The sequence below is a fragment of the Salmo trutta genome, chromosome 27, assembly GCF_901001165.1.
Source record: "Salmo trutta chromosome 27, fSalTru1.1, whole genome shotgun sequence".
Classification (NCBI taxonomy): Eukaryota; Metazoa; Chordata; class Actinopteri; order Salmoniformes; family Salmonidae; genus Salmo; species Salmo trutta.
In genome coordinates, this window is record NC_042983.1 from 33,287,561 (window position 1) to 33,301,390 (window position 13,830).

Sequence of the window (13,830 nt, forward strand, 5' to 3'; positions counted from 1 at the left end):
CCTGTGTCTCAAAGTCAAACATGGGAAGAGGCAGTTGCTCCTTTTCTTTTAACAAGAGTCATACATGTGTTATGACCGTTGAGGATGCATATTTTGTTCTCCGTTTGAAGGCACAATCCCATCACTTTGTGGTGATGTGCCTTTTTTCTTAAACAATGTTTCAAAATACGTAAATGTTCCAATTGTCCCAATCTCTTGTTTTATCTCCGTACATACGTAATGACATTGCAGGTGTTATGAAGACAGAATGAATTGGCCTTGATTTTGTAAAGCAAGTTGATGAATCAGAACAAATTAACTATCAGCACGACTTACTCTGTCATATTACATTGATATTGCACCATAGTGCATAATAATTTTTTTTTTGTTATGTGTCAATTTGTGATAGGAAAAATGTCTCCACTGTTTGAAGGCCAGACATGTTCCCTCCGTTAAGGGATGAATGGGGTAGGTTTAATTGAAAACATAGCATCAACCTGTGGCTTTGTGCTATTGGACTTATTATGCATACAGTATATTTTACTCTACATGCCTAATACCTCCCTGAAGTGCCTGTTCCTTTAACCTGGGTTCTCAGAGAACAAAGGAGGGCTGAGAGTAGTGTAGTGCTGGGGATGTTGTGAATGTGACGGCCTTTTTTGGAAGAGGGCAGCGGCTAAACCAGGCCAACAAAGGAGAAGAGTAACGGTGTCCCATTCATCACAAACTGCCACCCGGGAACCTGGAGAGAACAGGGATGGGGGGCAAGGGTGGGGGCAGGCGGGGGGAACGTGGCAGGGTGAGGGGGTTGGATGGTGGAGAGGGGTGGAGGCGGGTCCAGGGCCACTGTGCCGACCTTGAGTCTTCTGATGGAAAGGCTGGTTGGCTGAGGTGAGACGCCCCAGTCGGAGATGGGAAAGGTGATCATGGCAGCACTACTCTGGCCCCATTAGAAGAGCACACAGACACGTAAAGACACAAACACACGCACACACACACACACACACACACACACATAAACACACAAACACAAACACACACACCAGGCCTTTTAGGATGGAGCCATGGGATGTAGAGGTCAACCTGAAAATCAACCTCCTCCACCTCCTTCAACATACTCCCCTTTATGTACTTATGTGTATATTTATCCTCAGTCGTCACAGCGACCCTCGCCATGGGAACGGGCTGGGTGAAAAGCCTCATTTAGAATGAGAGACCGTGGCATCTGCACGGTCCACCTTCAACTGCCACAGTTTACTGGAGTTTGACTTTGGCTCTGTCGAAGCAACCCCCCCTCCCCTGTTAAGGAACTGTGAGCTCCTGTATGCCTTCCAGGGCTCTTTGTGTCTGCGAGTGAGCGCTGCTTGATTAGGGGGGAGAACGTGCCATGCATCTCGGGGACCGGTTAAACAGATATTTATGTGGTTATGAAAAGAGAGGGAGGGGGAAAAAGAGATATTCACCCAAGGATTACATGTGAAATAAATAATGTATTAAAATTGCGGCTTCAAAACGAACCATCTGCCTTCTTTCATGTCGTGCTGGCAAGGTGCCAGCAGCACAGAGATATCTGTAGCTGGTCGGAGGGAGAGGAGGTTAGTATTGTCTGCTAATAGGACATGCCCTCTATGGCGGCCGCTGGTACAGTGTGGTCAAGGTCTGGCCATGAGGATAGATCACTGACCTTCATGGGTTAAAGGTGACTGAATGGTTATCAGACATAGAACTCGCTTGGTGCCACAAGCCAACAGGTTTGATCCTGCAGTTTGCCCCTTCTGGTTGGTTTGAGAACTGCGTCTATAACGGTCTGAAAGAGACTGTACTGTACTGCTGTATTTACCTGTTTGTCTCATGGGCATTGTCGGTAGAATCACTGGGGAAGCCAAGCCAGAACAAAAGCCACATTACAACCTATGTGTTGTGATAATTGCATTGTTTGCTCTATAACCTGTTAGTTCATATGTCGTGATATATAGGCCGAAGGCAGAGACAATAAGAAGACACAGTGGCAGAATAAATTCAACCACATCATCACAAAAACAAAGAGAAACCTCTGTACGGTGAAGTCTACAAAGCATATTGCATGTAACAAACCGTTACTTGACCTACGGCATGGTCAAGAAAGTACATTTTTCTGACATTTTTGGAATACTAAACAACTGTTGATTTAGAACCACAGAGTTACCGCAGGTCGCAAAGAAAACAGGAGCTGCCTCCACTATTCCAGCACCATTTCAACTTCAACATTTCAACATCATCAAATCACCTATGCTTGGTCTTATACAGTGACAACTAAAAGATACCAAAAATGATTTAGTCCAATCAACTTAAGCTAAATATGATGTGGCTGTCCATGGTTCTGATTTGTGTGTGTCTATGTGCGTGCGTTCGTGCAAGTAGAAAGAATATGTTGACTCATCCTACATGTAGTGAAACGCCAATGCCATCCTCCTCTCTTTCATGTTCACGAAACAGTCCATGACTCTGTCAAACAGAACACGCTTTTAGTTTTTGTTGTCCTAGACTACCTGGCTAAAATGCTTGCTCGCTATCCTAACTTCCTTTCATGGGCAACGTTAGCTAGTTAACATTAGCATTCTACCTTCTAGCTACATATTGAACTTCCATCCTCTCAGTCCAGGGGCACAATGTACAGTATTTTATGGTTGGATCAGAATCGCCGTTATAATCATTGGCCAGTATGGAGAATTAAGTAAAACCACAAATCCAAATCCCTATCTCTATCCATGACTAATTTAGGAAAGGGGCAATTTTAGCTAGATGGCTAGCTAGTCACCTGAGGACAACACAACAATTCAAGTTGTTTCTCTCAATTATGTATTTCTCTATGATAGGAGTGAAGCCAAATCCAAACTGTCTTCTCTTGACACTTTTTTGGGGGTGCGTCAGGACCATTCACAGTTGAGTTTAGCTCAACGCTGATTGGCTATTATGTTATACTTTTTTTATCAAGGTAGGCCAAAGAACAAGGAAAAAATATGTTGTTCTGCCTCTGAGCAAGGCAGTTAACCCACTGTTCCCCGGGAGACGTGGATGTCAATTAAGGCAGTCCCTCGCACCTCTCTAATTCAGAGGGGTTGGGTTGAATGCGGAAGACACATTTCAGTTGAATACATTCAGTTGGACAACTGACTAGGTATCCCCCTTTCCCTTTCCCTTTCTCAAACGCTCACTGGCTTCCCTTGCATTCAATGTTACGGGTGGCAAAAATGTCATACTCTTTGTGACCAGACCTTTTTTTAGATAGATAGTCTAAACATACAGAGACAGAGGGGCGCTGTTTCGCTTGCTAGAAAACTTTCTCCGGTAAGATAAAGTACATTCAGCCTCTTGCGAATTGAAGGAACATTAGGACAACCCAGAGAGACGAAAAATGATTTAACATCCATGAATACACGCCACTGCTGTAGGGTCCTGTTTTTCAGATAATTTTTATAAACTAGATAAATAAAGTAGGTGTCATTTCTAGGCATCCCCACCCAGGTGAGGCTGTTTGTGGAAACTGTCTTGGGGGTAATAATCGTGTCCTGCAGATGAGCTGTTCAACTTCAAGCTTCTTTTTCTTCCCTTCTAGTGAGGAACTTTGATGAACAGTGCCGGTGGCTTAGAACTGGATTAGTTCTCATTGTTCATATCAGTTTTATGAAATTCAGAAGGTTTGTTCTACTATTCTGATGTAAGAGCTGCCTTTTTTTACTGAGCACACTCCCATGTAGATCTGTAGAGCTTTACTCGTAAACCATTCAGCATTACGTGATGATGGAAGTTACGTGGTGACTTAAAAAAATATCACAATTAACACATAGGAGAGGGTCAAACACATTGTTTAGTCTACTCATGATGTGTTGATGTGTCGGTGTTGTTCTGCCGTTGTTAATTCTAAGTCGGGTTGTTAATGGTGTCGCCTTGAAGAGGGAGATTCTAGGATGTCTACTGTTTTCAAATGCCCTCTGGGAGCCTTATCCTAGAATCCTGTCACGTTTGACATTTACATTTTATTGTGCGCCACAAAAAAACAGGTGCAATTATAGCACAGCAGCGAGCAGTCGCCAGTGTTGCAGGCTCATCCTGACTTCTGTGGAATACAGTCAAAAATATTTGTTAAATTTTTCTGATGTGCCTGTTAGGGCAGAATAATGTCATGTGAGATTACACAGTCTGACAGATTTTGTTACCATGCCATCTTTATAGATGTAGTTGAGATTGTGTCCAATGGTGACCTTCCTCCTTCTCATGGCCTAAGGTCAGTTATTAAGAACCAACTGTCTCTATAGAGTTCAAAATGCCTCATCCGCTAGCGTACCGTACACTACTTCCTCTCATACAAAAAATGGTAGCATTGATGAGAAATATAATGAGACATACCCTATGCACATCTCTCGTTTTAATATTTAAGCATGTTTAAATAAATTTTCAGGAATCTCATTGTCCTCCGATTCACAAAGCAGTATGCAGTTAACCTAACTTGGCTGTGTGTATATAAGACTGTCTCTAGTGTCACTGTAGGTTGTATTTCCTTAACAAACTGCTAACAATCTCACAACATGCTGACAAGCGTCGCCTCCATGTTTCCCCCCTGGTGTGCCCCCCATAGAGATACCTGCTCCACATACATAGATCAGCCTACTGGCTCAGCAGTAGGCTGATCAACACATAGCTGACAGGTCAACACCCCCCCCCCACACACACACACACACATATATGCAGGCATACGCACTCAAACACATGCATGTGCTCACAAACATGTTCACACACACACGTTCACGTATTTATATTTACACTCACAATGATAGTGCAAATAAATACACAGTACCTTCAAAAAGCATTCACACCCCTTGACTTTTTCTACATTTTGTTCTTACAAAGTGGGATTAAACTACACAAAATAATCTGTCAAAGTGGAAGAAAAATGTATTTTAAAAAAAGTTGTGAAACATAAAACACTCATATCTTGATTAGATAAGTATCAACACCCTGAGTCAATACATGTCAGAATCACCTTTGGCAGTGATTACAGCAGTGAGTCTTTCTGGGTAAGCCTCCAAGAGCTTTCCACACCTGCAGTGTGCAAATTTGTCCATTATTCTTTCAGAAATTATGTCAAATTGGTTGTTGATCATTGCTAGACAACCATTTTCAGGTCTTGCCATAGATTTTCAAGCAGATTTAAGTCAAAACTGTAACTTGGCCACTCAGGAACATTCACTTTCTTCCTGGTAAGCAACTCCAGTGTAAATTTGGCCTTGTGTTTTAGATGATTGTCCTGCGGAAAGGTGAATTCATCTCCCAGTGTCTGGTGGAAAGCAGACTGTACCAGGTATTCCTTTAGGAGTTTGCCTGTACTTAGCTCCATTACATATTTATTTTATCCTGAAAAACTCCCCAGTCCTTAACGATTACAAGCATACCCATAACACGATGAAGCCACCACAGTTTGAAAATATGGTGAGTGGTACTCGGTAATGTGTTGTATTAGATTTGCCCCAAACATAACACTTTGTATTCAGGACAAAAAGTTCATTTCTTTGTCACATTTTTTGCAGTATTAGTTTAGGATGCATGTTTTGGAATATTTGTATTCTGTACAAGCTTCCTTTTTTTCATTTAGGTTAGTATGGTGAAGTAAATACAATGTTGTTGATCTATCCTCAGTTTTCTCCTATCACAGCCATTAAACTTTACATTTTTGAAAGTCACCATTGTCTTCATCATTACATCCCTGGGCGGTTTCCTTCCTCTCCGGCAACTGAGTTAGGATGGACTCCTGTACCTTTGTAGTGACTGGGTGTATTGATACACCATCCAAAGTGTAATTAATAAGTACATCATGCTCAAAGGGATATTCAATGTCTGTTTTCTATCAATCGGTCTCCTTCTCTGCGATACATTGAAAAACCTCCCTTACTCTTTGTATGTGTGGGGTACAGAGATGAGGCAGTCATTCAAAAATATTGTTAAACACTATTATTGCACATAGAGTGACTTCTTATGTGACATGTTAAGCACTTTTTTTGACTCAAGACATTTCAGCTTTTCCATTTTTATTAATTTGTAAAAATGTCAAAAAAACATAATTCCACTTTCACATTATGTTGTTTTATGTAAGCAAGTGACAACAATTCTCAGTTTAATCCATTTAAAATTTGGGCTGCAACACAACAAAATGTGGAAAAAGTCAAAAGGTGTGAATTCTTTCTGAAGACACCGTAAATAAACATAGATAAAAAAAACATACACCAGCAGCAAAAGCAGCCCTCTAAATCTTGCGGATATAAAAGACCAGCAAGTTGATAGACGGCAGAACGTTTCTCCCTCACACTGAAACACTGGGCTTTCATGTTCAGCACTACCAGCGGGGCTCAATGCAATTTGTCTCAGATGTAAAATAGAGCGTTCCTTCATCTTGAACTCTATCAGATCCCGCTGATGAGTGGCTCTGTGCCATATGATTTAGATTGAACTAAATTATCTGTTGGAGAGGGCAACACACACACACACACACACATGCACACACACACACACAGGCTTCCAGGTGTCCTGATGTTTATCCAGCTGCTAACTGAACTGGAATATACCGAGCTGCTGCTCAAGCCTGTGCTGTAGGGGCTCCGTTTGATGACATCATCATGTCTCTGTCCATGAGGAGAGGTTGGTAGCACTTTGGTGATCTAATGATCCCTTGGAATGTGCATTATCTGGGTTAGAAGTTGCCCTTAGGCATAGGTTTAGGATCAGCTTACTCTCCCTAAATCCTAACCTTAACAATTAAGGGGGAAAGTGCAAAACTGACCATAGACCAGCATGAATGGGAATCTTCATCCCATTTTACTACATTGGTACAGTTGTCTGTCACCCTCTAGGTGGCAACTCCTCTGAATAGAGTTCATGTGTGTAAGTCACCACCACACATCCCCATGCTGGACTTACAGTTATAATAGCAGAGTCCAGATCAACCGAACACAGAACAGAAGGGTGGCAGGTAGCGTAGTGGTTAAGAGCTTTGGGCCAGTAAGCGAAAGGTTTCTGTTTTGAATCCCTGACCTGAGTAGGTGAAAAATATGTTGATGTGCTCTTGAGCAAGGCACTTAACCCTAATTGCTTCTGGATAAGAGTGCCTGCTAAATGACTAAAATGTAAACAGAATCCTCAAAGGCTTGTTTTTATATGTACTCCCTCTACACCACTATAAGGACTATAGGGTGATGAAGGCTGTTTGACAGACGTTGGAGCAGAGTGATTCCAGTACCAGACAGAAAGACAGGCCCACTGTTCCTATAGTAAAGACCCAGCTCCACAGAGGGGCAACCAATAGGAATGAGAAACCATACACACCTAACCTTATGGGTCTGTGCACAGACAGACAGACAGACAGACAGACAGACAGACAGACAGACAGACAGACAGACAGACAGACAGACAGACAGACAGACAGACAGACAGACAGACAGACAGACAGACTCCAAGTCAGTGACTAGTTCAAAGACAGTGGTGGACCACTGACTCCAAGTCAGTGACTAGTTCAAAGACAGTGGTGGACCACTGACTCCAAGTCAGTAACTAGTTCAAAGACAGTGGTGGTGGCGAGAGACTCAGGGGAGTTGATAGTCGTCTGCATTTTGTTTATGTGCAAGAATTTTCTGTGACATAATTAGACGACACTTTATAATAAATGCACCAACACAGACAGACACTCCAGTGGCCCTTGTCACCACCCTCCCTCCACACACACATTCATTATGAATACAGCTCTAATGATGGAAAACATTTTTAGAAGTTGTTTTCTTCTTCAAATCAGTAAAATGTCAGCACACATTAGATGAGTAGAATGTACCTCCACACTGCCGGCAGGATGGGTCACAAAGGAAAAGACCTTGAAGCAAACAAGCAAGCCAAACTTTCACATACCGTATTGGTATGCTGCAAATTAGATTAGTATGGGACACACATAGTTGATTTGGGTGTTGTTTGGTTACCATTGGGTCTAGTATTGCCATCTTAAAAGTTTTTTTTTCTCTCTCTCTCTCTCTCTCTCTCTCTCTCTCTCTCTCTCTCTCTCTCTACTTGGGATTTCCTTTGAAGTCATTGTATGGCCTGTTACCCACTCCACAACTGCTAATTAAAGTTAGCAATTGCATAGCCTCATCAATGCAAGTAATTAGGACATAGGCCACCAATTCTATTGACTTTTTGAACTTCAGCATGTACGATTTAGCAGACGCTATACGATTTTCTGGAGCTGTATCATTTACATACAAACATGAAAGAAGGTTTCAAAATGTGAAGGGTGCAAACACTGAACGTCAAAGTCAAATCCGTATCTAAGAAACAGACATGAGTCTGCGTTGTCTCCTTTTTTACACCCACTTTTGAAGACAAGCAACTTTTGACCTTGACAGTGATCTGTGATTGGTGCTGTCATCCCAGACAGGGTACTGCATAGCAACACCCTCCTCAATGATGAAATTATAGTGTATGACAAGGTCATGATGCAACAAAACTATATATGGAGGATTGGAAATGATGCAGACAATTACATTATAGAAGCCACAATCTGTCTGTAATATTAAAGCTGATCTACCCCCTTTAAAAATCAAACATTGCGATGGATGTCAAGGTTACGAAAAGAATGGGCAAGGCAAAGAAAAGCAGGGTAAAATTAGCATAATGTAACAAAGGGTATTGTAAGGTATTTGTAAGGTGTTTTTTTACTGGACCACAGCAGAGCCAGCTGTTTGTATCACAATTATCTAAGGTCATGTGGTGTGCTAGTTGATTCCATCCCAGTCTAAGAGCAGGTTGCTTTAGTATGTGGGTGCTGGAGAGTGCTGGGGAGTGCTAGGTAGTGCTGAGGCGTGCTGGGGAGCAGCAAAACAAGCCTCTCCCTGGCTCCGTGTTTTTGTTACTCCTCTCAGCCCTACATTTGAAGGGAGGAAATTGGAGTCAGTCCATGGTTTGAGAGGGGCATGTGGCAATGGTTAATACTCTGATGACCTCTAACCCTTACACTCCGCCACCGCTCGCTCTCTCACACCGCTCCCCTGTCCCGCAAACACTCTCCCGGAGCTCCGAGAACACTCCCCAGGCCCAGAACACAAAGCCCCACCAAACCCCACCAAGCCCAACCCAACACAACCCAACACAGTGGACCCTGGACATTGGGCTTTGTTGGAACCAATAATACAAAACAGATGGGGAAGAAAGGAGGCTTGAAAAAATATTTAAAAGAAAATAACCCTGTCTAATTATATCTACGTGTCCTGTGTGGTTTTTCAGGGAGGCCTTGTGGTTTCCCTGGCTGCATCGGTGTTCATTTATCAAATACCTGATCCTGCAGGAAGAGCAGGAAGAGGAGTATAGGGGGTGCGATGGGGGTCTCTGGGGGACAGTTTGGGGTTGGGGCCTCAAACAGTTGAGTGTCTTTTCCTGGTCCACTAATTCTCTTCAATGATGAATTATTCCCTTGTTATTTCTGTGATGTGACTGTTCTCTTTCAGTATTGAACTCCATGAGCACAGCATGGACCTGTAGAATTCTCACACACAGGTGGGCATCCATAACTGTCCATTCTGCCATGAAGTGGAAAGTGGTTTTGAAGAGAAGTAGTTTTGAGTAAACCTGGTTGATAATCAGCATTGAATGATATACAACCCCTGTGGAAATATTCTGTTCATTTTCAAACTAGGAGTGCATCCCTCCTTTTCTAAGGCCTTTCCCTTGCCTCCTCTCTCAGCTCCCTCAGCTATTACATGATTTGGGGAATCTGGTGTTTCCTGACAGTAGATGACGGTCCTTACAAACTACAGGTGGACTCCATGACAGGTCACAGGTCACTGTAGTGGTGAAATGCTGGAGCAGTGCTATGCTTTTTTCCTATCTTTGTCTGTTGTAGAGACAGAGACAGAGAGTCCTGGTTTGCGACCCCACTCCTCCAGTCATGTTCACACCACCACCACCACCACCACAAAAGTCTGCATCTTTCTCTGTCCTTACTCACCCACTCATTCAGTCAGTCACCACATCCTGTCCAACTCCGTTCTGTCAGTCAGTCAGTCACCACATCCTGTCCCACTCCGTTCTGTCAGTCAGTCACCACATCCTGTCCCACTCCAGTCTGTCAGTCAGTCACCACATCCTGTCCCACTCTGGTCTGTCAGTCAGTCACCACATCCTGTCCCACTCCGGTCTGTCAGTCAGTCACCACATCCTGTCCCACTCTGGTCTGTCAGTCAGTCACCACATCCTGTCCCACTCCAGTCTGTCAGTCAGTCAGTCACCACATCCTGTCCCACTTCGGTCTGTCAGTCAGTCACCACATCCTGTCCCACTCCGGTCTGTCAGTTAGTCACCACATCCTTCCCCACTCCAGTCTGTCAGTTAGTCAGTCAGTCAGTCAGTCAGTCAGTCAGTCAGTCAGTCAGTCAGTCAGTCAGTCACCACATCCTGTTCCACTCGTCTGTCAGTCAGTCCTACAGCAGCTCATTTACTGTTGCATGATTTCCTCTTTTGTACTTTGTGTCTAATAGTAGAGGCTTTTAGATTGACCTGCCGCGTCACTCTCTGTTCTTATGGCCTGCTAATGTTCTCAACCATCAAAAGTTGAAAAGGAGGAGCTCGTCATGGTGCTGATGATGATAATGATGTCACTTCTGATGACATCATAGTGTGCTGCCAACAACAAAGCTAGCCTGTCTTGGCAGTCGAAACATTCAATCATCCATTTGGCATTCAGCTAAATTCACCATAATCACATATTCCCATTTCCCTGTGTGCTCGGTGTAAGAGGGAAAACATTCTGATTTGTTCTGCAGACTTTCAAATGTCTATTAAAGCTTGGAGAGTAGTCAGTCAACGGAAGGAGGATATCTCGTGATTTGGCTCCCCTTTTCAAGTCTTTGAAGCTCTTTAAATGTTTTCTTTGTTGAAAGATGCATGTGCCCAGCACCTTTCTCTCTGTCTCTCCTTCTCTCTCTCTCACTCTCTCTCACACTTCCTCCTCTCTCTCTCACTTTCTCCTCTCTCTTTCTCTCTCTCTCTCTCTCTCTCTCACTTTCTCCTCTCTCTTTCTCCCTCTTTCTTTCTCTCTCCTCCCTCTCTCTTTCTCCTCTTTTTCCTTCTCTCTCTAACTGTCCTCCAGGACCCGGAGAGAAAGGGCTTCATCAACAAGCTGTATGCCATCCAGGATGTGTGCATCAGTGTGCAAAATGCCCTGGATGAAGTGGCATCCTATGGCGAAAGGATAAAGAAGTGAGTCGTAAGCTTCCTCCTCGGCGCCTGGCCCGCCTCTCCAATGCTTCCTGGCACCAGTGCCCTCACCACCCGTCCTGTCCCTGTCACATCTTATTCAACGCTGTCGAGCTGGCTGGAAAACAGACTCACACACCACGCACACACATACATACAGTACCAGTCAAAAGTTTGGACACTCATTCAAGGATTTTTCTTTATTTGTACTATTTTCTACATTGTAGAATAATACTGAAGACATCAAAACCATGAAATAACACATATGGAATCATGTAGTAACCAAACAAGTGTTAAACAAATCAAGTCAAAATAGCCACCCTTTGCCTTGATGACAGCTTTGCACACTCTTGGCATTCTCTCAACCAGCTTCATGAGGTATTCACCTGGAATGCATTTTCATTAACAGGTATGCCTTGTTAAAAGTTCATTTGTGGAATTTCTTTCCTTCTAGTGGTATACAGAAGACAGCCCTATTTGGACCCGTGTGGCTCAGTTGGTAGAGCATGGTGTTTGCAACGCCAGGGTTGTGGGTTCGATTTCCACGGGGGGCCAGTACGAAAAAAAAATTGATAAAATGTATGAAATGTATGCATTCACTACTGTAAGTCGCTCTGGATAAGAGCGTCTGCTAAATGACTAAAATGTAAAAATGTAAAAGACCAAGTCCATATTATGACGAGAACAGCTCAAATAAGCAAAGAGAAACGACCGTCCATCATTACTTTAAAACGTGAAGGTCAGTCAATCCGGAAAATTTGCAGTGCAGTTGCAAAAACCATCAAGCGCTATGATGAAACTGGCTCTCATTAGCACCGCCACAGAAGAGGAAGACCCAGAGTTACCTCTGCTTCAGAGGATAAGTTCATTAGAGTTAACTGCACCTCAGAAATTGCAGCCCAAATAAATGCTTCACAGAGTTCAAGTAACAGACACATCTCAACATCAACTGTTCAGAGGAGACTGCGTGAATCAGGCTTTCGTGGTCGATTTGCTGCAAAGAATCCACTACTAAAGGACACCAATAAGAAGAAGAGATTTGCTTTGGCCAAGAAACACGAGAAATGGACATTAGACCGGTGGAAATCTGTACTTTGGTCTGATGAGTCCAAATATGAGATTTTCTGAGATGCGGAGTAGGTGTGTGTGGTTCCCACCATGAAGCATGGTGGAGGAGGTGTGATAGTGTGGTGGTGCTTTGCTGGTGACACTGTCTGTGATTTATTTAGATTTCAAGGCGCACTTAACCAGCATGGCTACCACAACATTCTGCAGCAATACACCATCCCATCTGGTTTGCACTTAGTGGGACTATAATTTGTTTTTCAACAGGACAATCACCCAACACACCTCTACAATGTATAAAACAGTATAAATAAGTAGGTGTGTCCAAACCTTTGACTGGTACTGTACATACACAATAACACACACTCAAGCTTCTGCTACATGAATTAATCCCACAAAAAAACTAACACCCTTGCCTTTCTTGAATTAAGACTTGCACTTTTCCTCCTAGTACTGACTGTTTATAGCTACATTATTAAGTAAAACTTTACTTATTATGACTGAGTGTATCCGGTTTTCTCACCTACTGTACCTATCTTAAGATGAATGCACTAACTGTAAATTGAGAGAGTCCATTAAATGACTGAAATGTTGTTGCTTTTAATGCTTTTAAATTGTACACACATTTAGTATAGGCAGAAAAGTTTGTGAAACTCCCTAGTCAGTTTCACTTGGAGGGTAAAGTTGGAGAACTAAAGGATGCATGCTGTCTACGCATAGGTGAATCATGCTGTTATAATGTACTAATACATATCTCCCCTACTCTCTTTACAGCACCTTTAACTGGACAGTGCCTTTCCTAAGCTGGTTGGCCATCGTGGCTCTATGTGTGGCCACTGTTCTCATCTACTATATCCCCCTACGCTACATCGTCCTGGCCTGGGGTGAGTGCCTAAAAATCCATTCTAATGACTATTGCGTTTATGAGACAACAATGGAGCAGTATAGTACCTTAACGAAGTATATCCATTATGACAGGCTAGATTGGGGATAGATCATAATTTCTACTTCCATGCCACAGTTGCTTAGGGAGCTGAGCAGTAGGATCTCTTGAGGGGTGGAGAGGGGAGCTCTGGTCTCTCATGGTGTCTGCACTCTGCTTTGAAACACATTGAGGGCTGAAAGTGGGCTGTGATGATACAGAGAGAGAAAAAGAGGGGGAGAATGCGAGAGGGAGAAAGTGTGAGAAAGAGAGAGAAAGAAAGTAGGTGAGCTCTTGTGACTCATGCGCTGAACAGCTCTCCTCCCTCTTTCCCCCGCTCCCTGCAGGGGTGAATAAATTCAGCAAGAAGCTCCGTGACCCGTATACCATTGACAACAACGAGCTCTTGGACTTCCTGTCCAGAGTCCCCTCAGATGTTCAAGTGGTAGGTGTGATTTCATTCCTATCTCTCTCTCCCTGCTTCCCCCTTCTTCCCCCTCCATCCCTGCTCCCTCCCTCTCCTTCTCTCTCTCCCTCTCTCTCCCCTCCTTCCCTCCCTCCCTCGCTGTCTCTCCCCCCCTCTCTCTCCCCCTCTCTCTCAC

The 13,830-nt window shown here is 43.5% G+C and overlaps 1 protein-coding gene across 3 annotated transcripts in view; it reads left to right on the plus strand.

Annotated features, from left to right (window-relative positions):
• Positions 1–13,830, plus strand: part of LOC115164918 (multiple C2 and transmembrane domain-containing protein 1-like) — a 260,651-nt gene that overhangs the window by 226,805 nt on the left and 20,016 nt on the right. For all 3 annotated transcript variants that reach the window (XM_029717838.1, XM_029717841.1, XM_029717840.1), the window contains 3 exons: positions 11,135–11,244; positions 13,081–13,190; positions 13,576–13,673. In XM_029717838.1, the coding sequence (XP_029573698.1) occupies positions 11,135–11,244; positions 13,081–13,190; positions 13,576–13,673 (318 nt within the window). The remainder of the gene's footprint in view (positions 1–11,134; positions 11,245–13,080; positions 13,191–13,575; positions 13,674–13,830) is intronic.